The sequence below is a fragment of the Pyxicephalus adspersus genome, chromosome 4 (genome assembly GCF_032062135.1).
Source record: "Pyxicephalus adspersus chromosome 4, UCB_Pads_2.0, whole genome shotgun sequence".
In the NCBI taxonomy this organism is placed as follows: Eukaryota; Metazoa; Chordata; class Amphibia; order Anura; family Pyxicephalidae; genus Pyxicephalus; species Pyxicephalus adspersus.
Genome location: NC_092861.1, coordinates 73,585,778 through 73,612,556, shown reverse-complemented (window position 1 = coordinate 73,612,556; position 26,779 = coordinate 73,585,778). Strand labels below are relative to the sequence as shown.

The window sequence follows — 26,779 nt, the reverse complement described above, 5'->3', positions numbered from 1 at the left end:
CTTCCTTCAGTCTAAAACCGTAGGGGCTGAATAACACACATTACCTCAATGTATGTCAGATACATATATATGTTTTTTTTAGGATATCCTAAAACACCAATCCACACAAGCAACAATCTGATTGAAAAGTCCACCTTTATCAACAAACTATCTGATAGCCCAGGTATTTATTTAAAGAAATCTTATTTTATACTGGAAAAGGAATAAAAAAAAACTATAGTGTTAAATAAAAGAATAGTTTTTTTTTCCTTACAGGTTTTTAAAGTGTAAGTACAATATACAATTAAATTAACCTAAATGAATGGCATATGTTCCAATGCTGGTTTAAATGTTTTAATAAGAACATTGTGCTTATGAAACATCCTTTAATAGGACAACCTGAAATTTTGTTCCCAAGATGTGGGTGCACCTCTGGTCAGTTTCTATTAGTTCATTTTCAATAAAATATAGTTGTAGAAAGTTTGGTGGTTAACCTGGCAGCGGAAGTAACGATCCCGCTTTATGGTAAATTTGCCCCTGCACGGTGAATGTGGATGGAAAACATGCTGTTTAACAACTGATGTGGCGCCAATTATGTCATTTGAAAACATGAGTTGTGTTTTCTGATGTTATTAAGAAAAAGCTTTGACTGAGGTATTTGCTGGTGTGTAATTCCTAAGTTCTTGTGGTGGTGTTTCCAGTTGGCAGAGTTTGACTTTCCCTTTTTGCAGCAAATACCAGCAGCCTCAGATTTAAACTTCTTGGCTTGACAGTAACTACAAATCATTTCCATTTTTCAGATGGTAACACTTGCATGCTGCGAATAGTCTTTATGTGGATCATAGTGGAATCCTTCCAATGCTAAGCTAAAATGTTGTGCAGTTCGTGATCGTCTGGCTCTTTCTCTCATTTCGTGTACTTGGGTCTCATGCTGTTGTACTGTCTCTGAAGCTCTAGATGTAGTAGTTCTATCTCTGTTATCCTGTAGTCAGGTCTCATGCTGTTGTACATTCTCTAAAGCTCTGGACCAGGGGTGCCCACACTTTTTTGGCTCGCGAGCTACTCTTTAAATGACCAAGTCAAAATGATCTACCAACAATAAAAATGCTAAACATATTTCTTTATTTATATTTACCGAGTATGACACAGAAGTGACTGAAGCTAATGAATGAGACATTGAATGGCAGAACATTGCACAGACATTGCACTACAAGATTTTAGTGACAGGAAAGCTACAGCTCACCTGTCATAGGAGAAGGACGTGCTGCACAAGAAAAATAATTGCTGCACAAGAAACCGCCCAGCACTGCTCACCTCAGACTGCCCTCGTCCTGCCCTCTCTGCCTCCCTCCCCACTCCCTACTGGTACATGGAGCCTTCTCACACAGAAAGACATCCCCAGCATCCCGGCAGGGGTTTTGGGCACCCCTGCTCTAGATGTAGTAGCTCTATCTCTCTTATCCTGTAGTGGGGTGTTACGCTGTTGTACTGTCTCTGAAGCTCTAGATATAGTAGCTCTTTCTCCTATTTCCTGTAGTTGGATGTCACACTGTTGTACTGTCCTTGAAGCTCTAGATGTAGTTGCTCTTTCTCTCATTTCCTGTAGTCGGGTGTCACGCTGTTGTACTGCCTCTGAAGCTTTATATGTAGTAGCTCTCTCGTGCAGCGTAGCAAGTCTTCTATTCCTGTCCTCGGGATTTTTTTGTCTACAGTGTTTCATTTTTTTTTTGCCTTTCATTGCTCTCGGCCAATTGTCTTACGTTTTCTCGAAGGCATTCTTACAGGCCAGAAATTTGTAAAAGAGTCCAAAAAAAAAATGTAAGCAAAAGACACACTGTCACTGAGCGATACATACATACACACACACATACATACATACATGTGCAAATATAGCTCTGATATATACCACAGCGCTGAACAAAGATCAGGGGTGTACTCACATGAGTCTGAGTCATATGTCTAGCAAGTTTGGTTGAAATGACTCGATGCGTTTCCGAGTGATGGTGAAACATAGCAAGTTATAGCAACATATAGCACAGCGCTGTACAAAGATGACTGGTGCAGTCTCAGTCATATGTATGGCAAGTTTGGTTGAAATGTCTCCATGCGTTTTCGACTGATGGTGGAACATACATACACAACATACATACAAACAATTTTATATTTCAAAACAAATATGTGATCTACCACAAAAAATATATATGGTTTGTTTAGGTAAGCCCTCACAATACAATGTTGATGGCAACTTAAGGCAAATTGTACTTTTTAATTGTTCATTGTAATGCATGTGGTCAGCTTTTAATGAATGTGTCATTTTCAGCTTGGAAACTATGTATTAGTATGCAACAACTGTAAAAATATATAGAATAAAGCAGTAAGCAGATTGCAAAGCTGGTGATTAAACACCATCCTAATATAAGTCTATATGAGGAGAACCTTTCCTCAAGTCAACCTTCTATTACACTACATAATATTTTTACTAGGTCGTACCGTGTTTCCCAGATGATAAGGCATCCCCATCAAATAAGCCACCCCCGATTTTTGCTCAAAAAATTAAAATAAAGTGATCAGAAGGGGACAATGAATGGCACATAAGTGATCAGAAGGAGACAATGAATGGCACAGAGTGATCAGAAGGGGACAATGAATGGCACATACGGTAGTGATCAGAAGGGGACAATGAATGGCACATAAGTGATCAGAAGGAGACAATGAATGGCACAGAGTGATCAGAAGGGGACAATGAATGGCACGAGTGATCAGAAGGGGACAATGAATGGCACATGAGTGATCAGAAGGGGACAATGAATGGCACAGAGTGATCGGAAAGGGACAATGAATGGCACAGAGTGATCAGAAGGGGACAATGAATGGCACATGAGTGATTTTCAACAATAAATGTGTAGTGTAGTCTTCTTCATGAAAAATAAGACATCCCCCTGAAAATAAGACCTAGGGCATGTTTTGGCATTTAAAAAAATATAGGACAGTGCCTTATCATAGGGGAAACAGGGTAGGACTAAATATTGCTCTATAAATCCAGGAGAAAATCCCTATTTATTTACATCTAGATGCTACACAAAATAGCTAATCTTTTAGTCTAAGAATTCCTTGTTATCTGATATTATAAGGGAAGATATGTTTACAATCCTTGTCTTACAATTTAAATAATAAATATTTGACAAAGGATTTAATTTTGGGTTATCTTAAGACATAGCAGAGAGGAAGAAAACTGCCTTGAGGGCTTGACTTAAACTCCTAAGTGAAACTACTAGTAAAGCATCAGTCCTAAAGTTGTTCAGTTCCTAAAGCTCCCACTTCTAGCTTAAAACCTACTAAATATAAATACACAATATTTCCATTTTTTTTGTTTTATAATTATAAAAGTATTTTATTTATTTTTATATTTAAAAATTAATTGGTATAGTTGATCTTGTTGCTTTTAGAGTTTTTTTTGTGGGGTTCTACCATATTTAATTACTGGATATTCCTGTCTGGCTTGGAAAAATAACTTTGCACAATTAAATAAACAAAAAGGCTTATGCTTTCCCCACTAATTCTCACGATAGGCAAATTGGAAATATTGCATATATATATTTTAGTAGCTTTTAAGGCAGAAGTGGGAGCATTAGTTTAAGAACTGAATAACTTGGCTTTAGGACTGACACCTTACTAAAAATATATATATATTGTATATTTTAGAATATACTGTAAGCAACTACAACCAAGCCAGAATCTTGTATGAATAACACTAGTTAGTTAATTTATACTTACATGATTTTTTAAGTCAGCCCGAGATCCTGCAAGCAGTAATACTCGACAGCTTTGAGAATGACCATTTTGGCAAGCAAGATGGAGAGGTGTATTACCTGCCTTATGGAGAGAACAAATAAAATAGACAAAAACATTGCTTATTGCTAAACATGAGTGAGCATAATATTTGGGAAATCAGTAATTTACCTTGCTATGATTCAATATAATGGCTTATCTAAATTAAATAGCTTTGTTTCCCTGTCCTGCAGTTTTCATCAGTGACCCAAACCCACAAATTTTCTGTATCCCTCCAAAACTCAGAACCCCAGACATCCTAAACCAATGAACAGACAAATTACATCAAGTTCAATATGCCAATGCAAAAATGATACACAAAGTGTTTGGAATTGCTTGTCTGATAATGAATGAAACTGAATGAATCTGCTCTATATAAGTCATAGATACTTATTTTTCAAGTTATTACACTGTGTACATAAATGTATTTCACACAGTTAAATGACATGCTGGAATATATTGTTTGTCATTGTTTCATCTCTGATCTCTACCCTTCAAGATCCATAGTGCATAAAAACATATTAGATAAACTAGGTTAACAGGAGATGAAGGTAAACTATTATAAAAGCTAACAAAACAGTAATCCTACAGTACGAAAAGTGGTATGAAAAGGTAAAATTTTGTGCAAATACAAGTAATCCAGTTAACAAATGATGGATGTTCAACACCAATCTCACCTTGTTCTTGGCAAGCACATTGGCTCCAGCTTTAACAAGCAGTTTGACAGATTGGCTGAATCCATGCCAAGCAGCTTCATGCAGGGCAGTGTTGCCATCCTAAGAGAGATATGACAGCAGATGAGCCACTGAAGATCAGTAGGGCTTCCATTTATTGCTGTCTTTCTATTGCTTCAAGACAAATGGTGGCTACAGATTTAGTACAAATTATCATTTATGTTTGTACAGTAAAACAGCAAAATTCATTACTGGCTTCAGAGCATTTCACAGCAATGTCTGGCAGCTGTGCAGCATAAAATAATTTTATTAAACACTAAGGCTATGTTCACACTGACCATGAGGTTATGGTGAGTTTACCTCTCCCTCATGTCAGGTAACTGCTGCCTCTAAGGAGACGCTATATGTAGCTTATCCCGCCAGCAGCCCCATAGAGAATGAATAAAGGTTGCAATATGTCACACCAGTACTGAGCACTGCCACTAACTGTCAAATGTGCAAACTCTGCGGTGCAAGTGACCGAATGACAAGGTGCCAGCGTCAGGATTGAGCCACTGAACCCGCCCTCATGTAACTCAATAAATATAAGAATGGAAAAAAAAAATCTGTCCATGCCAAAACTACTTGCCCAAGGCTAAACAAACAAACATTGTATATTTCTCTTATCTTTAAAACATCTTCATCGTTTCCTGACATGTGTTAAGGGTTAGGTTATTGATGGATATCTGTTGAACAATGGGCATTAATCATCAAAGATTACATGCAGATCAATGAACTTAGGGGTATACCCAATAACTTTCCCCATATAATGTATATCAGTACTAATTTATCTATACATGCAGTGAGTTTTTCATATTGGATGCTACTTTTTATTTGCACCTTTTGGATTGAACTATTACATAGCCTCTTGGAATTTATATACTTTGTGTGTGTTTTGTAAACCTTAAGAGAACCCTAAAAGTGATAAAACAAGGCAGCCCCTGTTTTATGTCTTGGAGTTACATTATTCCATCAGAATGCTAATTGGTTCCTGTAATCTTTTCTGCTTATGAACTGAACACACGTTTTAGCTGTACATACAACTATCCAAAACACGTAAGGCTTAATAGTAATGGCTGAAAAACAGATATTTAGCAATATGTAAAAACTTAGGGAAGTTAGGGACTTAGGTCATCTATAGGAAGGGCTAACAAACTGGTTGAATCTAATATTCAACCAATGTTTGCAACTAGCCAATATTTACAGGAAATATTTGGTGGCTGCTATTACTACTATTTGTATGGTTTTTGTTTCTTGGTATGGGTACTGAGTTATCTCCCACTTCTAATGCAGGGCTACTACTCCTAAAGGCATGGGAAATAAATAATTTGAATAATAACTGTTCTGCCAGTTACAATACCTTATCCTGTCTGTCCAAAGCACAACCTTCTTGTATTAATACTGCAAGAATGTCACTGTGTCCCACCACAGCTGCCCGATGCAGGGCAGTCTGGTGTCCCTGAAAAAGCCAAAAAAAAAGCAAAACATTTACATGTATGTATTTATAGACCATCTCAACTGCCATAGTATAATGTACAAATAAGTAAGGAGTATAATGCCTCCCCCCCCCCCCCATGTCAGCAAAAAGAGCTTCCACTATGGTCCTTCCTGAACTGAAACATCCCTTAAGATCCTGCAAAGGACATTCCTTCCTCCCATGAGTCCTACCATTGGTAGTCTCTTGCAAACATGTAACATGGGATGTCCAGATGTTGGCAAAAGGTTGGATATTTAGAGGTCATGTATAGTGTTTTTTGTTTTTTTGGACTAAAGTTACATGTTACTGTTCTTCTAAAGTTAGGCAACAAACCCCAATAAGGCTACCCTGGCTCACATAATGCCTACATGGAAAATAGTTGTTTACCATCTACATTGGTCATTTTAAAACAGTTAGTTCAATAATGATCTCCTACAAACGTCTAGCAATACAGATTCATTCCAGAAAGACTGTCATAAAATCTGGCAAACATGGCAAGATCATGCATCACAGATCCACTGGTCCTGGCACTGCAGTCTGCTACACTTCCACCTTTAATCCAGAGCACCTAAACCACAATCAGTTAGGAGGTGGTTCTAATGGTTGGCTAGTGCAATTAATAGTAGTAAGTCACTCACTAACTAACTAACCAACACGTCACTGCACTAGTGTCCCCTATAAACGTAGGCATGAGAGATAAGCAGGTATGACTGACATACAAACAATATATAGGAGTTATGTACTGACAACAATCTTTTGAATAAAGTTATTATATATTACTACAAAAGTATATTAATTAGTAATAACATTTTTAAAAAAAAAATCCTATTCCAGTGTTCCTGATTATTGTGCTCTACACATAAGTAATCTTTGGGAATAATAAAAAAAAAAACGCTGCATGTTTTGCTCTACACATAAGTAAACTTTGGGAATAATAAAAATAAAAAACGCTGCATGTTTTTTGTGCAAATGCAAATTTTATATTCTGTTGCTTAGAATTCAAAAATAGGCTCACAATGTAAAAGCACCATATGTTGCTTCAAAAAAAAAAAAAAAAGATTGTTAACAAGCAAGATAAAGCAGCTGGACTGGAATAATTAACTGCAATTCATATTCCATGTGTGCAGAGCATTCCAGAAATTATAGTTCAGAGAACTGGATTTAATGTAGATGGTAATAAAACAACTATAATTTCTCAATTTAGGAAACAGTCATAGCAACAAAAGGTCCTTGAGAATTATTTTTGCATGGGGGAGGTCAGCATATCAATGAACTTTTCCCAAAAGAGAAATAGAGATAAGATTCAGTTTTCATTGTTAAAAAAAAATAATTATTTAAGCTAATATAATATATTATAATATTTAAGCAAATACACATAGGATTTTTAAAGTATATTGTGTGAGTCAGCTTTGTAAATAGAACAAAGTAAAAAACCAAAGGTTTACATGGAACTGCTTGCAGTTGACCACCTCAGAAAAACCTTATGTTGGCTGCATTTTCACTTCTTGTATACAGCTGATGCCTAACACTGGGTCCTTTTCTAAATAAATGTAATTTGCTGATGACAACAGGGGTCTGTGTCAGCACAATATAGCAAACAACAAATCATTCAGCCTTCTATACAGTTATAAGACAATTTCGGTCTGCTTAGACCTGCAAGCCATTCCAGTATGGTCTGCATGCAGTTTCCACCACCTATCCCAAAGAAGACTTAAACTGGGGGAAAAGGCACCAACCCGTTAGACTGCTACATTTACCCACCAATACCACCTGCTGATATTGTCAGTGCTATATTTGTACAATATGGAAATGTTATATCATTAGACATAGTAGTTGGTGTGGCCCAGGACCTTTAAACTGACAGAAGCCACTCGGGAACACCTTTTCCCACCACCCATCAGAACTTCATCCATCCACAACACTGTTATTTGGGGTTTCCTTAGAAATAATTCCACTCCTTTACTGTCACATGGACAAAAATCGTGCCAGACCAGAATAAAAAATAGACAAAAAGCTTATGGCCTTCCACTAGTTTTACTTACATCATCTTGTATGTTCAGCTCACACCCAGCTTTTAACAGGATCTGGACCACATTAAGATGTCCTTTGTGGGCTGCAAGATGTAAAGGGGTACGTCCATGCTACAGATATAAAAAATTGTAAATAACTTGATATATATATGCAAAAATGTAATTATTATAAACTTGCTAATCATTGACAAGTATGCAAGCAAACTGAAGTCAATACTGTAAAAACTACACAGTCATATAAATCAATTTTGATCAAAACGTTTAATGTTTAAGATCCAGAATTAATGTTTAATGTTTGTTTATTTTCTTAAACCACTGCAAAAAATGATAAAAAAAAACATCTTCAGAGGGAAAAAATACTTATTATTACCATTGGTTCTATATGGAAGGTGTGGGGTGGGAGGATCTGCAGAGAGTAACATTAGCATCTTTCTGGAGATATTGAAGGGAATTCAGAGTACCCCATATCCAACGAGATAGTTCTTTAGTACTCAGCGTATGAAAATTATTTGAAAACTAAATCTCAATAAACACAAATAAATAGCCTTTATTAAAATTATGAACATTGAGTCTGCAATTTATGTGTGATGTACCATTTTTAGTTACAAGCTAGGAGAGGAGCATTTGTATCTTTATTTTTCTGTGAGTGGGAACAATTTGTTTTCATCTGCAGCCCTTATACTACAACAGTATTTTACTCTCTGAGATTGGATCAGATATTATTTTATTACATTACGCTGTTAAGCGTGGGTTCTTATCTTTTTTTTTTTTTTTTTTTTTACAATCTGAGAATCCCAATGGAATACCCTCATTGTCATCATACTCAACAAATCATTGTCCTCTCTAGGCCTATTAGGTAAAGCTTATAATATTTTGTTAAGTCATACTGGTGCCTAACATGTTATTGCATATATATGGACAAACATGGGCTTTAAAAGCCTCAGGGTAAACGCTGGGGAAACAGTCCGTGTAGACTACACCTAAGCACAACTATAGAATGGGGGAGGGACAGCCTGTGTCCCGATCTCTTCATAGCTGTGCTGTTTCCCGTGGGCTCTTATCAGCATCTGTAACCCTCTAAACCGATGACAGCAGCCTTTCCATTGTCCATTCAGAGGATTACAGCTGCTGCTAAGTGCCTGGCGGAGTGGGCAGGGCAGCCGGGCAGCCGGCACATCAAAAACAGGCTGGGGAGAACTGTGTACTTATAGAAAATAGAGTTGATTTTTGCTGTTGTTTTTGTGCAATTAAAACATAGAGTGGACATACTTTTTGCCCAATAGTGGACTGATCTAAAAATGGTTTCAATCCTATCACTTGAAAAAAAAATCCCCTCATAGTGCTTCTGTGTAGATCCAGCAACATACAATTTCAGATCTAATTATTGGGATCCTTAAGAAATTGTTGGGATGTTTAACTGTTTAGCATCTATAATAAAATGATGTAAAAGCACTGAGCGGACTGGTTTATTTTTAATTCAAGTATGCATCTTTAGAAATGTTACTGTTACAGCATCTATTTCAAATGTAAAGGTGTTCCCTGATACGTTTATTTGCATTTTGCATGGTTTACTCATAGGTGAACAATAAATTGGTATGCTTTATATGCTCTCTGCATAATCATCAAATGTTTAATAAACCTACATATGTTTAGGAATCATTTGGTTAACAACAATATTCTTTTCATTAATTTTAGGTTTAAATGATTATAATTATAAACAATGAGGTATGTTATCTCAAAGTGTTTGTGCGTGTGTGTGTATATATATATATATATATACACACACACACACACACACACAGACAGGTAGTCCCCGGGTTACATACAAGATATGGACTGTAGGTTTGTTCTTAAGTTGAATTTGTATGTAAGTTGGAACAGGTACATTCTTTTAATAAATGCAAGTAGGACAGAGGTTTGTTTAAAATATTATTAGGCACAGTGGTGTCAGTTATTGTATTAAATTCTCACTGCGAGTTAATCACAAACAAAGCACAAAAAATATGATATGCAAAAAGAAACAACTGCTACGTTTGGCTACGTACACACTTGCAATGGTTCTTGTCTGATAATCATCTCAGGGCCGATATCAGACGAGAATTTGTCGTGTGTACAGCGCCCATCTCCTGAACGACCGACAATACGGACAAAAGACATCGAACGATCTTAATGGAAGTGAAAGGGGAGAGCGTGCAGCAAGGTGCCACTCCGTCATTTTCCTCCTCTCCTCTCGATGGAGCAGAACAGTGCTGTATGTACACCACTCGTTCATGCATCGTGCAGTAGTTTGTCATTGGAAAGAATCTTTTATGATCATTATTGCACGTGTGTATGCAGCCTTAGTCTTGGTCATTAAAGGGTTACAAGAGCTTGCACAACAGCTCAGCTCTTAAGATCATCCACAACCTCAGCTGTGTTTAGCAAAAGAATTCTTCTACAGGGGGGCGAACCACCCCCCTCCTCCCATCAAGCCTCAAGTGAGCAGGGAAGCCCCATTCGTATCTAGAAGTCGTCTGTATGTCCTTAACTCGGGGACTACTTGTATGTATATATATATATATATATATATATATATACCCATGGCATGTGTCTGGCTTCAGAATGTTAAACAGTCACTTCAGTCTCATCCAAATCATTGTTCAGTCACAACAAATACAGTTTTTTTAAGCATTACACTACAAGGGAATCTCCTTTCTTTCATTTAAAGATTATTATCAATGTGATCTAAAGATGACCTTTCATTGATTTGTAGTGAGATAGTTCACATAACCGCAGCAAGGTGCATTTCCTGTACACAACACCTGGAAAGGATCCAGGCCGGGGTTTCAGGTAACGCATTAACAACGAAGGCTGTACTGTCTCCAGGCAACAGAAGAAAGGTAGACTATTAAATGACTCTAGGCCATGAGCAGTTTATCATGTAGATATGTGCTCAAACAGGTTTCTCAATGCAAGACTTAACACTTATCAGGATCAAAATAGCTCGATTTAAGATAAACGCCACAGTTAGCTATTAAATAGAAAATGACACAAAAGACAAACTAAACTACTCCGTACAGAGAGGTGTGCACTTGAGGATAGAAAGGGGATGCTGTAAAGCATCCAGATGTGTGTAATGCATTCCACTAAAATAGAACAGAAAATAGTGCTTTAGAGAAAACTATGCAAATCTAATACAATTTCTTACTTTTGGCAATTAAACCCTTCTCTCAGATATAATAGGTAAATAGTTTCTAATACAGACTAAATATCAAACAAGAGGATCCTACATTGAATACTTGAATTCAATTGAAAGGATTGATTTAAATTGTTTTGTGATAGCAAAATATCAATATAGAGACATCAAAATTAGGATCAAGAAATCTACTTATAGTATATGCCTATTAAAAGGCAAGATAATGACACCTGTATTATTTCTTTTTTGTTTTGTTTTTTTGTTATGAACTATTGTAAGAGTTCCTTCTTAGCCAACCGCATGGCACATATTAAGATAAAGAGGGCAAATACAATCCATTTGTGTGTGTTGTGAGGCACTGACTGGAGGAACTCTTACACATGGGAGTGTTTTTTTTTCCAGATATAAATAAGTTCTGGTCAACTGTGCACAATACTTTTTATATATGAGCTGACTTATGCTGGGGGCTGTCTAACTCTTTTTCACTCCCCCTGTTGCAGGAGCTTGCTGCTAGGTAAAAAAGCAGATTGCTGACAGAATGCTAAAAAGGTACACGTGGTGCCTATTTGTTTGGGTAACCCATTAGGGGACAGCCTGAAAGTCAGAAACTATCATAAATGTAGTTAATTGGTCAGATGAGAGGTTTTGTTTTATTATATGGACTTGCTGTGCAAAGCCTTTCTTCCAAAGTGAATTGTTTGTTTTCTGCCTTGCTGAAAAAAAGTAAAGGACAAACCTGGTTGGACTCTTCCTGAGGGTCCCTGTCCTTGTATTTGGATATATTGCTTATCAGAAACATTTTTGTGAAGGTTTTCATTTATTCAGATCATAGTATAGCTCTAGCTAGTGACATTCAGCTGGTCTTATTCTGTTAAGTTGAAGAGGTTATACTGCTTATCAAAGAAGAACTAATTGTAAAACTAGTGAATGTAACTACTGCTTATCTATAAAAGCAATATCATTTCTAATAGCCAGGAATCTGAATCATTTTCCCAAGCACTATATAACAACATTTCATTGAGCGAAGCAGTCATTATCATGTAAGTATACAAACAGGATGGAGAGGATTTGTATATAAGCCTCAATACATGACCAGTGCTGACCTGCAATTGCTCATTCTAACGCTGCGCAAATTGCTTGTGAGTGTTTTTGTTTACTAAGCTGTGAGGGAGCCAAGATTTCTATTGAAATTGAGTTTCTGAGTATATGTTGTGGTCACAAATGACTACCTAAATTAAGTTCCTGGAATGCCAGAAAAGTATCTGTCTTAACATTTTATTATAGTGTTAAGGATTTAATGTACAGCGCTGCGTAATATGTTGGCGCTATATAAATCCTGTTTAATAATAATAAATAATAATAAGCAGACACTTCAGCCAAAAAAGAACAGACATGTTTCCAAACAATTATAACAAACACTGTACATTCAAAAACTGCTGTATGGACTTCTAGGTATAGATGCAAATCTGTAGTTTTTACTTATGTGATCAAACATAATCTTTTTGTGACAGCTAATAATGAGACTTCATAAAACTCTGCAAATGCCTTTATTTTGGCTTAAGATTTATCTGATGATAGTGTTAAGAAAAACATATATTAATATTCTCCTAATAAATTACTACTTTACTTTCCCCTAATAAAATACTACTTTAACAATCTGGAATGTACTATGTTCTCCTGCTATTCTACATTCTGACATTTCCAGCAGAATCAGCACTGTGCCCTAAACAAAAAGCACTTTAAATAGTTGCTAAAATCCATAACAAGTGATCTCTAATGTCTCGCTTTTTTGTACCTATTAAACAGGTATAACAAAATACTTTCAATCTTGCATAGGATAAGTAAACTGAGTTCACATATTCTTTAAAGGAAACGTGTCAGAAATGCTAATACCCATCTTTTATTCTTATCTGACATGGTCACTATTTATCCATTGGATGTCCTGGAAAACTTTAGAGATTAGGAGTTACAAATTCGCTGGTTGCATAATTGATTCAAGTCAGTCAAGCCAAAGAAGCAGCACAAGACTCATCTTAGACTCATCTAAATTATGTGGCCACTGATGTTTGGTGCTCTTTGAGGTTACATGTCAGACTTTTTCAGATATTTAAAGTGGAAGTCAATGCACCACTCTCATCTTTGTCCTCATTTTCTGAAAAAACCAATCTTTGGGGGTGCTACACACTCATTCCCTAACAGCTGGGACAGTCTGGAAATCAGTAACCACATAAAGGGCTTCCTTATGGCATCAAAAACGAATGAGTCAATTTGTGGAATGTCTTGGAAAAAAGAAGGATGTGACAATAGCGTGAACTCTGCTAACATTAACTCCACTTCATTTTGTGGCCAGTCTGTGACCAAGCATTGTCACGCAACAGCACCACATATTGGGACCATCGATTTTTATTGTACTTACAATACTGGTCACTGGTTGTCTTTCATAAACCGATCCACCCTATTAATGCCTCTTTCATTTAACATTGTACCCATTTTCTTCCCTGTACAAGTAGAGGACCTGATTTATTGGGGCTTTCTTTATGCTTGCTGACATTTTGTTTCTAGTGTGATGATAAAACCATGATGTATGACCAATAGTGTTGGTCGAATAGCTCACTATTCGATTCGACAGCTATTTGAACGAATAGTGAGAAATTCTGTGGGTGATCAAATGCTGAATTCGAACATCATCGAAGTCAATGGTGCGAGAATTCAGGTTATTTTAAGAGTCTTTTAAGGGCTACATGAGCAATCAGATTGCTCATGCAGCCCTTTACTAGTTGTATGTGATGTTGGATAGAGTTTCTCTATCCAAAAACACATAGTACAACTTCGCAACAGCAACTGCTGTTGCCGCGCTGTGCTTCTACTATGTATTCTTGGATAGAGTCCCCATTCATCACCTGCAGTGCCTGGACATTGTAGTGGAACTGCAAAGGTCTGCAGTTCAGTTTCCTACGTGATGTCACAATAGAGCTGAACTGCAGATTACCTCTGCAGTTCCACTACAATCTCTGGGCACTACAGGTGATGAATGGGGACAAGTCCCCATTCATCACCCATAGTGCTCTGTATTCTTGGATAGAGAAACTCTATCCAAGAATACATAGTAGAAGCACAGCACAGCAACAGCGATTGCTGTTGCAGCACTGTACTATGTATTCTTGGATAGAGTTTCTCTATCCAAGAATACAGGGCACTACAAGTGATGAATGGGGACAAGTCCCCATTTATCACTTTTAGTGCCCGGACATTGTAGTGGAACTGCAGAGGTAATCTGCAGTTCAGTTTCCCACGTGACGTCATTCATCACCTGTAGTGCCCGGACATTGTCCTGGAACTGCAGAGGCCTGAAGTTCAGTTTCCCAAGTGACATCACAGTGGAACAGAACTGCACATTACCTCTGCAGTTCTAGTACAATCTCTGGGCACTACAGGTGATACCTGTAGTGCCCTGTATTAATGGATAGGGAAACTCTATCCAAGAATACATAATTGAAGGACAGCGCGGCAACGGGGATTGCTGTTGCAGCACTGTACTATGACAAGTCCCCATTTATCACCTATAGTGCCCGGAGATCCCACAATGACAGGAGGATTCCCACGGCTTCACAGCCGCGGAAATCATATTGTCATTGTGGGAAAACCTGTAAAAAATAAAAGTTAAAAAAACACAAACATTCAATAAATTACTTTAAAATTAATTTTTTTTTAACACATTTTTTTCCCGAATTTTTACTGTTGAATCCCGTGTTTTTCGGGTCGGGTCTATCTGAATTTGAACAGCCATATTCGGGTCGACTATAAGGACAACCCAAATTGGAACACCAACACTAATGACCAATCACCAAAGATACAAAAGCTTTGTCTGGTTCTGAATATTGCCAGAAGCTCGTAACACACTTGAACTCTAATATTCTTCTCTTGTGAAAAATCACATTGTTGAACCCAATGTGCATAAACCTTTGATTGTTTTTACTGTAGGAGAGTGGGTGCATAGCACACCCATATATTTTCCTGTTTCCTCGTGCAATAGGGACATTGTGAGAAGATGGCAAAAAATGCATTGACCTCCAGGGGAAATATCTAGAACAGGCTCAAGTGTAACCCAGGTGCTCTAAGCATCAATGGCAAGTAATTAAGATAAGTCAAACCAAACATCTAGTAAAGAACAGTGTTGAAAACATGAAAAAAAGAAGAAGAGATAAATGTTGAAGAGGTCTTACAAAAAGCATGCAAACCTAAACTATTTATTAGGATTCTTTTATTATACAAGTATGTATGAGTTATACATATGTCCGCATGAGTTATACAGAGAAACTCAATGTGGGAGGGCTTATTTACATTGCACAAAAATACACAGCTTTTATATATAACTGTAACAGCAACCATCCTATATAGGAATGTAGGGAAAAAAACTTTCCTATAGTTCTACAATTCCTACATTCAGTACTGTAATGTAAGCAGCAAGATTCTATAGTTGTTAATGGAGGCACTCCAAGGTGAGTGTTGAAGAAATGCTGGATGTTGACATTTATGACACCTTGGAGAGGCATTTCATGGCTCACATTTCCAGTAGCACAAATCTCTGCACAGCTGAATGCAGTCACAGTGACCTGCCATAAAGTCCTCTCTGTTACGTATGGTGATTTCAATGAAAACTTTATGTTAACACAAAACAAATGCTGCCCATTCAGAAACCAACACAGGTCACATAGGCATAACATAACATTTAAAAAAAATAATATGTTCAGTGAAACATAGATTTGTAGCCTCAGAAATTCTTTTCTGGCATTACTTCTGCAGTTAATGAACCTTTTCTTATATTCATGTTTTCCAGCTACCATACAAGTCTCTGTGCCAGTAGAGCAGCTCAGTATCAGGAAAAAAGCTTAACTTCCATTATGAAATATTGTCTGGTGGGCAAAACCCTTACACATTTTTGTGCTCAAACAATGCACAGTATTTACGTTTTTTAACCTCAACAAGGAAACAATAGTGGATAGAGATAATAACCAGAGTATAAATAGAGTAACTGTTAACTGGTGTTTTTAATTTAACTTCACCCTATATTGGTCGTAAACTAGCCAACATAAGCTAACAATCTAACAAGCTGACCTTGCTAGCATGAATATATTAATGTAAGAACAGGGCATATCATTATTATTATTACACAATATTGATATAGCGCCGACATATTACACAGCGCATTACAAAGTCCATAATCATGTCACTAACCGTCCATCAAAGAGGCATACAATCTAACGCCCCTACCATAGTCACGTCATTAACACAGTCTAAGCGTACTTTTATGGGGGGAAGCCAATTACCTTACTGTATGATTTTGCATATTAGATAAAAAGAGCTCTCCTACAGAAATACACAGACCTGGACACAGATTATTGCTAGCATATTGTGTTTTTGATTGATGCTTTCTTCCCTAGGAAAAGGAATCAGTTTACAGTACTTTATTAAACAAAGAACAGTTTAAAAGGAATGTTGTGATAATAAATTAATTTAATTTAGAAAGAACAGTTTAAAAGGAATGTTGTGATAATAATAACACTATTTTAAGCTACAGTACAAAAATACAAGCAAAAATACTGAGATAGCCGCTAATGCATGCCTAGCCTAGTGTCACTTTTTACTCTGCACTTCACTGCCCAAAACCACAGGATCTCCAGATCCCGCCACAATACATGCCCCTTCCTATTTGAAAATACTACAAAACCCCTTGAATATGCTCTTATTATATTTTGTTTGACTACTGCAACATCTTCTTTTCTGGTTTCACTAACTAGATTGTCTGCTCTACAATCATGTATGCTGAAGCTGGGTTTATCTGTCTTTCTCACTACTATTTATCTGCTGCCCTTCCTGCAGATAGGTACAATGGCTTACATTTCACCTCAGATTAAAAATCAAACTACTGTGCTTTGTTTTTAAAGCACTCAACTGCTCCTGTTCCACTTGCATTTCTGACCCGATATATAAGTACACCCCTAAGCGTCCCCTTGGTTCCTCCAACGTCATAATAATGATTTCCTCACTTACAACCTTTCCCCACATACCCCACGACCCTAACCATTTTCCCTATTCTCTTATCCATCACTAATTAGCCACACTTTTATTTTCACAACCTATTTTATACTATGCTCTCCCTCCTAGGCTGAAAAATTGATTAGGTTTTCCCCTCTGTGTCATACCGTGTTTCCCCGATTTTAGGACATCCCCATTAAGTAAGCCACCCCCGATTTTATGTACTGTAGTCTTCTTCATGGAAAAATAAGACATCCCCTGAAAATAAGACCCAGGGCATATTTTGGCATTTCAAAAAATATAAGAGAGTGCCTTATAATCGGGGAAACAGGGTAGTACTTATGGAGTACATATGCAGGTTGATAATCTGGAGTGCCATTTTATTCTACAGTGTTGCAGTCAGTATATTCCGTAAATGCAGGAAATGATAACCACTATAAAGTATACCTCTTCACCCAGACAAACCAAAAAGTCACACTCAATTTTAACCATTTCCACTGTATTTTTCACATCTCATTGTATTTAGCTGAAAACTAATGTCATTTTGTAAAATAGGGATTCTTTTCCTGGTGTGTTAGCTTTGCTAATGGAGCATAAATGACAAATAGCAACTGTTATAACTCAAATTACACTACTTTATCCCTATAATATATATTTAATCATTCGGAAGTTTTATTCAATGATGCACCTGCACTTCAGGTTTCAACCTTTTTTAGAACTCTGTAAGAATGTGTGAGTTTTCAAAGCAACATAAGGCAAATGACAGAGTGCTAACTGCGACACTTCTTTTACAGCTGGCATCTACTGTTAATTGGCATTAAAGTTAACATGAGTCACCGTGGTAGCTGTGCTTCTAACTGTGGATCACTTCAAAGTTTAACTGTTTTTTCTATTATGCTGTCCTTCCTAGTATTCTTACACTGTGACATAACTAACCACAGTTATGTGAAAAAATAGAGCATCCTGTGGATCCATGAACATATGACACACAAAAATGGCATCAATTCACAATCTAAATTGAGGAAAATGTAGATTTGTCAAGTGGAAAAAGGAAGTACAAACACATTTTTACCAGCACTTTAAACTCACAAAATTAGAATGAGGTGTTCCAGATTAGGTACCAATGATTACAACCTCCTTTGAGAGTATCTGGGGGAATCTGTATTTTTTAAACCTTGGATATCTAAGGTATGGTGTTCCATTTGCTATTCACCTATGCCATCATTGACCATCACTGGCCTGTGACAGATCAAGTGATCTCTCTCGAAGGCCCTCAAAAAGAAAGTCTTAGAAGTTTAAAACTCTGTCAAGGGACTTAAAAGATTACCAATGATTTCACTGTTAGGTAAATAATGTACAAGTGTGTAGATTTCAAAAAGCGGCTAATTTGTCCAAGATGGGCTGGGCAAAAAATTCAGCCCAATATCTGATGCTTAAAAGAGTCTCTGAAACTTCCAAAAAATACTGCTGGAACCCTAAGTAACTATTGCTACAGCAGAAGTCAAAGTTTATGCATTTAAAAAGACTGCGCAAATTCAAATTGCATGGGAGGTGTGTGCAATATTGATCTTAAGCAAAATATCAAATCCTCCAAGAAATAGCTAACAAATCAGGACATTGAGAATTAGGGACTGGCCTATTTAAAGCCCTGATTTATATCCCATTAAAACATTTGTGGTGGGCGTAGGGGGTGGGGGTTACTAAACTTACTCAACACACTGGAAAATCTGTCCTCAGAAAATAAGTGTTTCTGGCACTTGTCATCTAACCCTAGGCAAGTTGTACCTGAAAGCAGCTCAGTCTGCAACTTTGTATTGCATTAATAGTAAGATAAGACTTGGATATAATTATTTATCTAAACTCTAAATAGAATATCTGCTATTATAAAGGATTAATTAATGAAATGTTAACTGTACCTTAGCAATATCCTGAAAAATTAGATATTTTGTCTCCAATATCTCCTGCAAAAAAGCAGTGTACACACTGGTGTTTGGGGTGCATCCGGCCTCATAGCCTAGTGATATCCTGAGAACTGCTAATGACTGCCTTAGACTGCTAAACTGGTGAAATGAACAGCTGCAAGGAGTCCACAAACAATACTAGTGATTAGTCCTGTGCTATCTGCCTTTTTTTTATTTGTTTACAATACACATTTTTTAAAAATAATTTTCATCAAATATCCATAGTGAAAGCTCTATCAGTAAGAAATCATATAGTTTCTTGTTACCTTGGTAACTGCTACCTTGGCACCCTTGTTGATAAGCTGCACAACATTATCCACTTGGCCTTTGTATGCAGCTACAAGCAGGCGTTCTGACAGTGCAGCGGCTACATCCTGCTGGCTCATGAATTAGAAGAGGGAAGTCCTCAGGACCAGTTCAGGATAATGATGTGCTCATTTAAGGGCAACCTTCTCTGAGCAGTTTCAGTACTACATACTTGTGACAGAAACACCTAATGAATCATGTGCTTCAGCTTTGGCATCTTGTGGACCTGAGGAAAGAGAAGAAAAAATAAACATAATTGAGCAAATCCTCAGAAAAATGTACTCATAGGCCAGGGGTCATGTTCCATTAATGTCTTGTATGTGACCACCTACTGAAACAATGATCTTAAAGTTATGTATTTCTATTAAAGTATATATCATTTTATTAATACGAGAGCTGCTACTGCTGACTTATGTTTATAACAATGCATTATCCTTATCCTCTTTTAACCAATCAGGAGTTAGGAACAACATATTAAACGGTTAAACCTGCCTCATCTCAGTTACTGTTTTTTTACAGTGAGCGTTTAAAATAAGTTAAATAGAGCCCACCTTATTTAGGATTTAGGTTGTTTCATGGAGACTCCGCATCACATGTGAGCATTACAACATCATTTTATTTTCAGAAAGTTATGTACAACTCCCTGTCAGCTCCACCCACCAGCCATAATCTACCTGCACTGCAAGGACTTAATTAATTATATAATAGTAGTATAATAGTAGTATGTAAAAAAAAAATGTTTTATGTAATGTCATTAGCATTGTGATGAGGAGGAGAAGCAGGAAACGCACAATATTAGCATAAATCTTTAAAATGAAAATGATAGGTATTTTAAAAAGAAGAAACCTCCTACATGCTAATACTCTCCTTTGCCATGATCTTTAGCTCTGCAGTTTTCCAAAATACCCTGTCTAAGAGAGACTTGGCTCTAATGGCTCGCTCACATACATATATACCGTATTTTTTGGACCATAAGAGGCACTGGACCATAAGACGCACCAGTTTTTAGAGAAGGGAAATGAAGAAAAAAAAGATTCTGAAACAAATAGTGTCCTAAAATATTTTATGTGCATTAAAAACCAACATCACAGTCATAAACACATGTAATAAACCCTGTAAAGTAAACAGCAGCATTTAGAACCATTATTAACAAATAAAGTCAGCAAAGGACAAAATTACTGTAAAACACAATAACGAGAGACTTCAGTAATAAAATAGAATAAAGTTGAAGATTTACGGTAAAGGTTCTGCTCATTTTATGAGAACCCCAAGAACTCCTCATCGCTAGAGTCAGAATCTAGAAAGCTCAGTTCCTCACAGTGCAGTGGCGTCATCACGTGTCCCACGCCGCTCACTGATTGGATGACGAGGGACAGCTTTGGGTCCCAGGAAATCTTTGGAGCTTCTTCTGTGAACTCCGTAGGACGCCATCAAGGTGGACCAAACAGCAAGCCTCGTCCATGTCGGGGCATCCGGCACTGGACCAGGACCCCTTTGGATCATGGAATCTGTAAGTATTAGGGCGCTTTCATTGCCCAAACCCCCTCTCTGCTTACCTACCTATAAACGACAGGTAAACAAACAGGGGTTAATGCCCCTTTAATTCTGCTTTTATAACAAAATACATTAACCTCCTGGGCGTTACACTGAGGTCTAGATTTCTGTACCAAAAGCGTTACACTGTTTTTCATGAAATTTTTTTTTTTACATTTTAGACCTGTAGGTTACAAAAATATGTCCGAACAAGGGTCTAGTAGATATCATGAATATAAAAAATGTTTGAAACACACAATCATGTAAAAAAAAATGTACTTTTAATAAAATCCTATCCTATTTTTTTTTTGCATAAAAATTTTTGTTTGTATTGTGGGCTTGTAATTCTTAGGATTAACTCCCAGGTATGATAATTATATTTATTTATTAAAATCATAAATTATAATATAATACATAAATATAAATAATAATTTAAAACAATAATGAAATAATAGACAACAATGTAATCTAAAAATAAAATTAAAAATGTTCGGTACTTTTATTTTTATGTTGTGTGGTGTTTTTGTACTGTAAAAACCATTTAGAAGCAGATTACATCACATTACAACACATTACACCCCCATACATCACCAATCACATCACTGGAAGATGACTCATCCTCCGAGTGATGTGAGGGGGGGATTTCCCTGCGTGCCTTACACAGAGACACAGGCACACGCTGGAAGCTGCTGGTATCTATGGAGAGATGCACAGTACAATGCAGGATTTCTGCATTGTGCTATACATCTCACTACAGATACCAGCAAGCGGAGCTGCGGACACTGGGTGAGTATTTCCTTTCAGTTGTAATCCGATTGTCATACAATGTATGACAATCGGATTGCAATATAACATTTGTTTACATTGTGTTTGTGTTGTGTATGTGTGTGCTTTCACTGTGTTTGTGTTGTGTACCGTATATGTGATTTTACTATGTGTGCTGTACCTCACTGAAGATCCTGGTCAAGAGTGATCTTCAGTGAGGTTCAGCACGCTATTCAGGGAACACTCTCAGCATGATTGGCTGACAAAGTCATGTTGGGAGAATGCTCCCAGCATGACTTTGTCAGCCAATCATGCTGAGAGTGGGAGGACGCCGGGAGCAAGATACAGGAGACACAGCCACTCCGGCCGCGCTGAACAGGAGACAGGAGAAAAGGCGGAGGGGGGGCTATACAGGGGGGAAGGGACAGCAGCTGGGGAGGATACATTTGGACCATAAGACGCAGGGACTTTTTCCCCCCACTTCTGGGGGGAAAAAAGTGCGTCTTATGGTCCGAAAAATACGGTAATTATAATCTAAGCATAAACACCAATTGAAATAATACAAAAATTGCAAAATGGAGTTAGGGAGCATATATCATTGATCCATGGGCTATGCATAATGTGTACAGTGTCAGTCTGTCACATTTGATGATTGATATAAAGCATTGCCAGGCTGCTTCAAAGAATTTCCCTTCTTGCATATGTGGCTCCATGTCACGAAAGGCTAACTAATTACTTGGATATAATTCTCATTTATGTCAGTCTTATTTCACTGCTGAAGACATTTTGGAATAGACTTTTTTTTTAGCAATCTCTGGAAATGATAGGCACTGAGCTGCTATGAACATATATCATGATGCTGTTATTTTGTTTAAATAAACCTGTTCCCAATGAAATAATACGTATAAGTACATCCTATAGACTGTAATGAAATGGGCTTCTTGAAAATTGTATGAGATTTGTTAATCTGTAAGTGTCTGGCAACTGGATACAGACTACTTATTTTTTATTTTGCTGTCCATATTATACTTTGAGCTGTCTGAGGAGTCTAACTTAAAGGCTACAGGAAGCAAATTTAAAGTTTTCACCAGGTAACAAGTGCTAGGGTGGATACAAACTTCAGTGATCAGATAAGCAGCTGATCACTGATGAAATCATAACCTGTTAAACAATATTTCAATAAACATACTACTGCATAAAATTACATTATACAATAGTTCACATTAGATTATTCTTGCTGATTAACTGAAAAAAAATCCAACATCTGCTGTGATATGAACAAACAAGTTTCACTGCCATTTCACTAAAGTGTTAGCCACTGTTTCAGACATTTTTTGAAAAAAAAAAACATTTATACCACACATAAACTTACTTTTAGTTTTTATTAAATTGTATTGTAAACAAAATGCAGGAAATAGGTGTTTCAAGTTATTGATGAATAGCAATGTTCTCCTTAGCCCCTTTTAGCTGGGTATACCACCTGGCACCTTTCAGTAACCACTTGCCTGTTTTGGATGGTTACTGAAGAGTCGGGTCAGAATACAGGGGCTGCCTCCTACAGCTTCTTCACACCCAGCTTAAACAAATTTCTGGGTTTAACCCTGGCTTAATATATTTCTCATAGTCATACTGTACAATTTAATAATGCACAAAAAACCCATAAACACACATCCAGAGAGAACCTGAACCATTGATCCTCTATCTTGGATCATTTAATCATGTACTTTTCCATGCACATTTTGCTATCTTCACCTTATGTATTAGAGGACTTTGTCTTGGCTCTGCTCATGCTGAGCAAGTAGCTGTGGTCCTGTGCCCTATACAGTTTACACAGCCAAACTCACATCTGCAAATATACCTAGCATTGTAAAGCTTTTCTAAACCTTTTATTCATCTCTTTCCCTCAAGTTACTTTTCCACACACTTTTTCATCAGGCCAACTTTTCTTGATAATACATAACATCTGTAGAGTCTTCATTGCCCCTACTTTTTATTTTCCTTCCTTTTAATCATACATGGTATATTTTTGCCTTTTGTCTACCACTTTTACATAAATATGTTTTTTATAAAATAAGCATAATATAAGCTATACTAACGTATAAAGGCAGCAACTCAACAAGTATACCCATTATAAATCATCAGCACTTTATATCTGCTATATTATGGGTGTTGCAGATTTATTATATTATGACCAGTTGGTTTCTTCTTACTGTATATCTTTATAGAGTAAATTATGTTGCTTTTAGCACTAGCTTCATTTGCTGTGTTATTGTGGGCACCAAATGGGCTCAAGGTTGTAGGTTGTATATGAGGGGCATTGAACTTTAAATACTGTGCTAATGTATGCCAATATTTTGCCTTGTTTTAAGTGACATTTTGCAAAAGTGATTTCAGATTTTTCTATATTGAATGTTATATATTTAGGAAATGCAGTTAATAGGTTATCTTTGTAAATCCAATCTCCTATCTCACAGATATATCCCGTGTGGCCATGCAAGTAAGGTTTATAAACAAAAATTTTCTATAGGAAATGCTCAATATATACTGTAACCCAAAGTGGGTTCTAGATCCCCCATGTGCCATGGATCGAAGTTCCATTCACACAGAATCTCTACAAACTGTCTCTGCTCTCTTGATTTGGGCTTTAGACTTAGGATTTAGGCAAAATACTAGCTGAGTTGCAGCTAGTAATGTAAGGAACCACTGTAGTCGAAATCAATAGATTTCCAAGGTGCATTACTAAAGGGTAATTATCAGAATGAAAAAGGTCCTAATTTCCTTATATAGATTAGACCTTGTTTAAAATACTGTGCTAAATTCTCGAAACCTAATTTACCCTTTCAAGCTAAGATCACAAAAAAAGGACATAGACTCAAATTAAAATGAGTAACAATCAAAACTAACCTTATATTATTTTGCCAGAAGAGTTAATAATACTTAGAGTAGACTTCTGGTAGAGATTGTGAGTCAGTTAACAAAAACCATGCTTGAGACAAACACAAACTAATATTAAAAAAAAGATTTAATAAAAAAAAAAAATACAAAGAAAACATATTTCAATGGTTTGGTGAACTTTCTATCTCAGTCTGATGAGGTTAACTTTTGAAAAAATAACACTGGGGAACAATTTTGAACAAATTGTGTGTGGACTTCAATTTTTAATATTTACGCTAAAATATGTATGCAGATTCTGAAAGTGCAGTTAGTTTTCTTCTATCATGTCAGGTTTTCTCTCTACCGCTTATAATAATGCAAATACTGTAGTGTGGAATTGTATAGGCTGTTCATTTACATGCAAGGCAGTGTGGTCAGAGGTTGTGCGCTGCTCTACGTAGTGAATAAGCAAAATTTATTTTTCTACTTACACACGTCTTAACTTACTTTCAGATCATGTCTGGCTCTGCTGTTTCTCATCGTAAGTGCCTAAACAACCCTGATTAATTTTGTTATATCTGTGGCAGTTTCACCATTCCCAGTCAAAGGGGGAAGCAACATCAGCACATTTGTAGAGCAAGCCTATTTGGCATATTTCAAAGTTACAACTTGATGATCAAGATAAGTCTTGGGACCCTCATTAGGTGTGCAAACAGTGTGTCGAGGGTTTACGGATGTGGACAAAGGGAACATGTGATAAGATGCTATTTGGTATACCTATGGTTTGGCGAGAGCCAGGAGATCATTTCAGTGACTGTTACTTTTGCATAGTGAAAACTTCAGGATATAACAAGAAAAATAAATGTAACAGAGTATCCTAGTCTACCATCGGCTGTACGCCCAGTGGCTCATTCAGATGAAATCCAAGTGCCGGTTTTTGTTACACTACCCTCTCGAAGAACATGAATAAAGTGATGAACTAGGTGACAACAGTGATGAAGAGTTTGAAATTGAATGGGACTCTGTTTGAAAGGGATTTGATCAGCATGAGTTGAGTGATTCGGCATGTGATTTGGGACTATCAAAGAAGGCTTCAGAACTCCTAGCATCAAGCCTGCATGAAAAAAACTTACTTGAAAAGTAATCGTACTTTTAACCTTGAGAAATTTCACCTCTGCAGTACTTTATAACTGACAGTGGATCCGTGTATTGCCATAACATACCTGGTTTAATGGAGCAATTTGGAATTCCAATCTATAACTCAACTGCATGGTGACTATTCATCGATAGCTCAAAGCTGTAAATATATTTGGGTCAGTCCCAATTGGCCATTCAGTTTCTCTTTGTGAAGAATATGCAGACATAAAGAGAATCATTGAGTTGTTGCAATATCACTAACACAATTGGGTGATCTGTGTTGACCTTAAAATGGTATGCTCCCTTCTTGGTCAGCAACGCGAATACACCAAGTATCCCTGTTATCTGTGCACGTGGGACAGCAGAGCTCGTGAGAGGCATTGGGTGGAAAGGAATTGGCCTCCAAGATCCAAACATTCTACATGAGCCACTTGTTGATAGAAACTCTGCACATGAAACTGGGTCTGATGAAGCAGTCTTTTAAAGCTTTGCCAACTGAAGGAGACTGTTTCAAGTACCTCATTTTGGCATTTCCTAGCCTATCATTTGAAAAAATAAAGGCGTGTGTGTGTTTGATGGTCTACAGATTCGGCAGCTCATCAAAGATGAACATCAGGACAATGTCAAGTCAAAAAGAATGATTGCTTATCATTCAAAGCCATTGTCAAGAACTTTCTTGGAAACACACAAGCAAATTATTACACAGAAATTATCCAGGAATTCTTGGAGAGCTACAAAATGCTTGGTTGCAATATGAGGATCAAGGTGCATTTTCTGCATAGCTATCTTTCTAACTTCCTGGAAAACCTTGGTGCAGTCATTGATGAGGCAAGGTGAATTATTCCACCAAGATTTGAAGGTCATGGAAGGACGGTATCAGGGTAGATGGGATGTACATATGATGGCTGACTATTGTTAGAGTATCCGGCGGGATTGTCCTAACACTGAACACTCCAGGAAAAGCT

General features: G+C 37.0%; 1 protein-coding gene across 4 annotated transcripts in view; it reads right to left on the bottom strand.

The window, feature by feature from the left end:
* The window catches only part of ANKRD6 (ankyrin repeat domain 6), a 112,681-nt gene that overhangs the window by 13,639 nt on the left and 72,263 nt on the right, over nucleotides 1-26,779 (bottom strand). For all 4 annotated transcript variants that reach the window (XM_072408640.1, XM_072408637.1, XM_072408639.1 and 1 more), the window contains 5 exons: nucleotides 19,466-19,731; nucleotides 8,040-8,138; nucleotides 5,881-5,979; nucleotides 4,485-4,583; nucleotides 3,754-3,852 (listed from right to left, as the gene is read on the bottom strand). In XM_072408640.1, coding sequence (XP_072264741.1) covers nucleotides 3,754-3,852; nucleotides 4,485-4,583; nucleotides 5,881-5,979; nucleotides 8,040-8,138; nucleotides 19,466-19,585 — 516 coding nt within the window. In that variant the 5' untranslated portion in view covers nucleotides 19,586-19,731. The remainder of the gene's footprint in view (nucleotides 1-3,753; nucleotides 3,853-4,484; nucleotides 4,584-5,880; nucleotides 5,980-8,039; nucleotides 8,139-19,465; nucleotides 19,732-26,779) is intronic.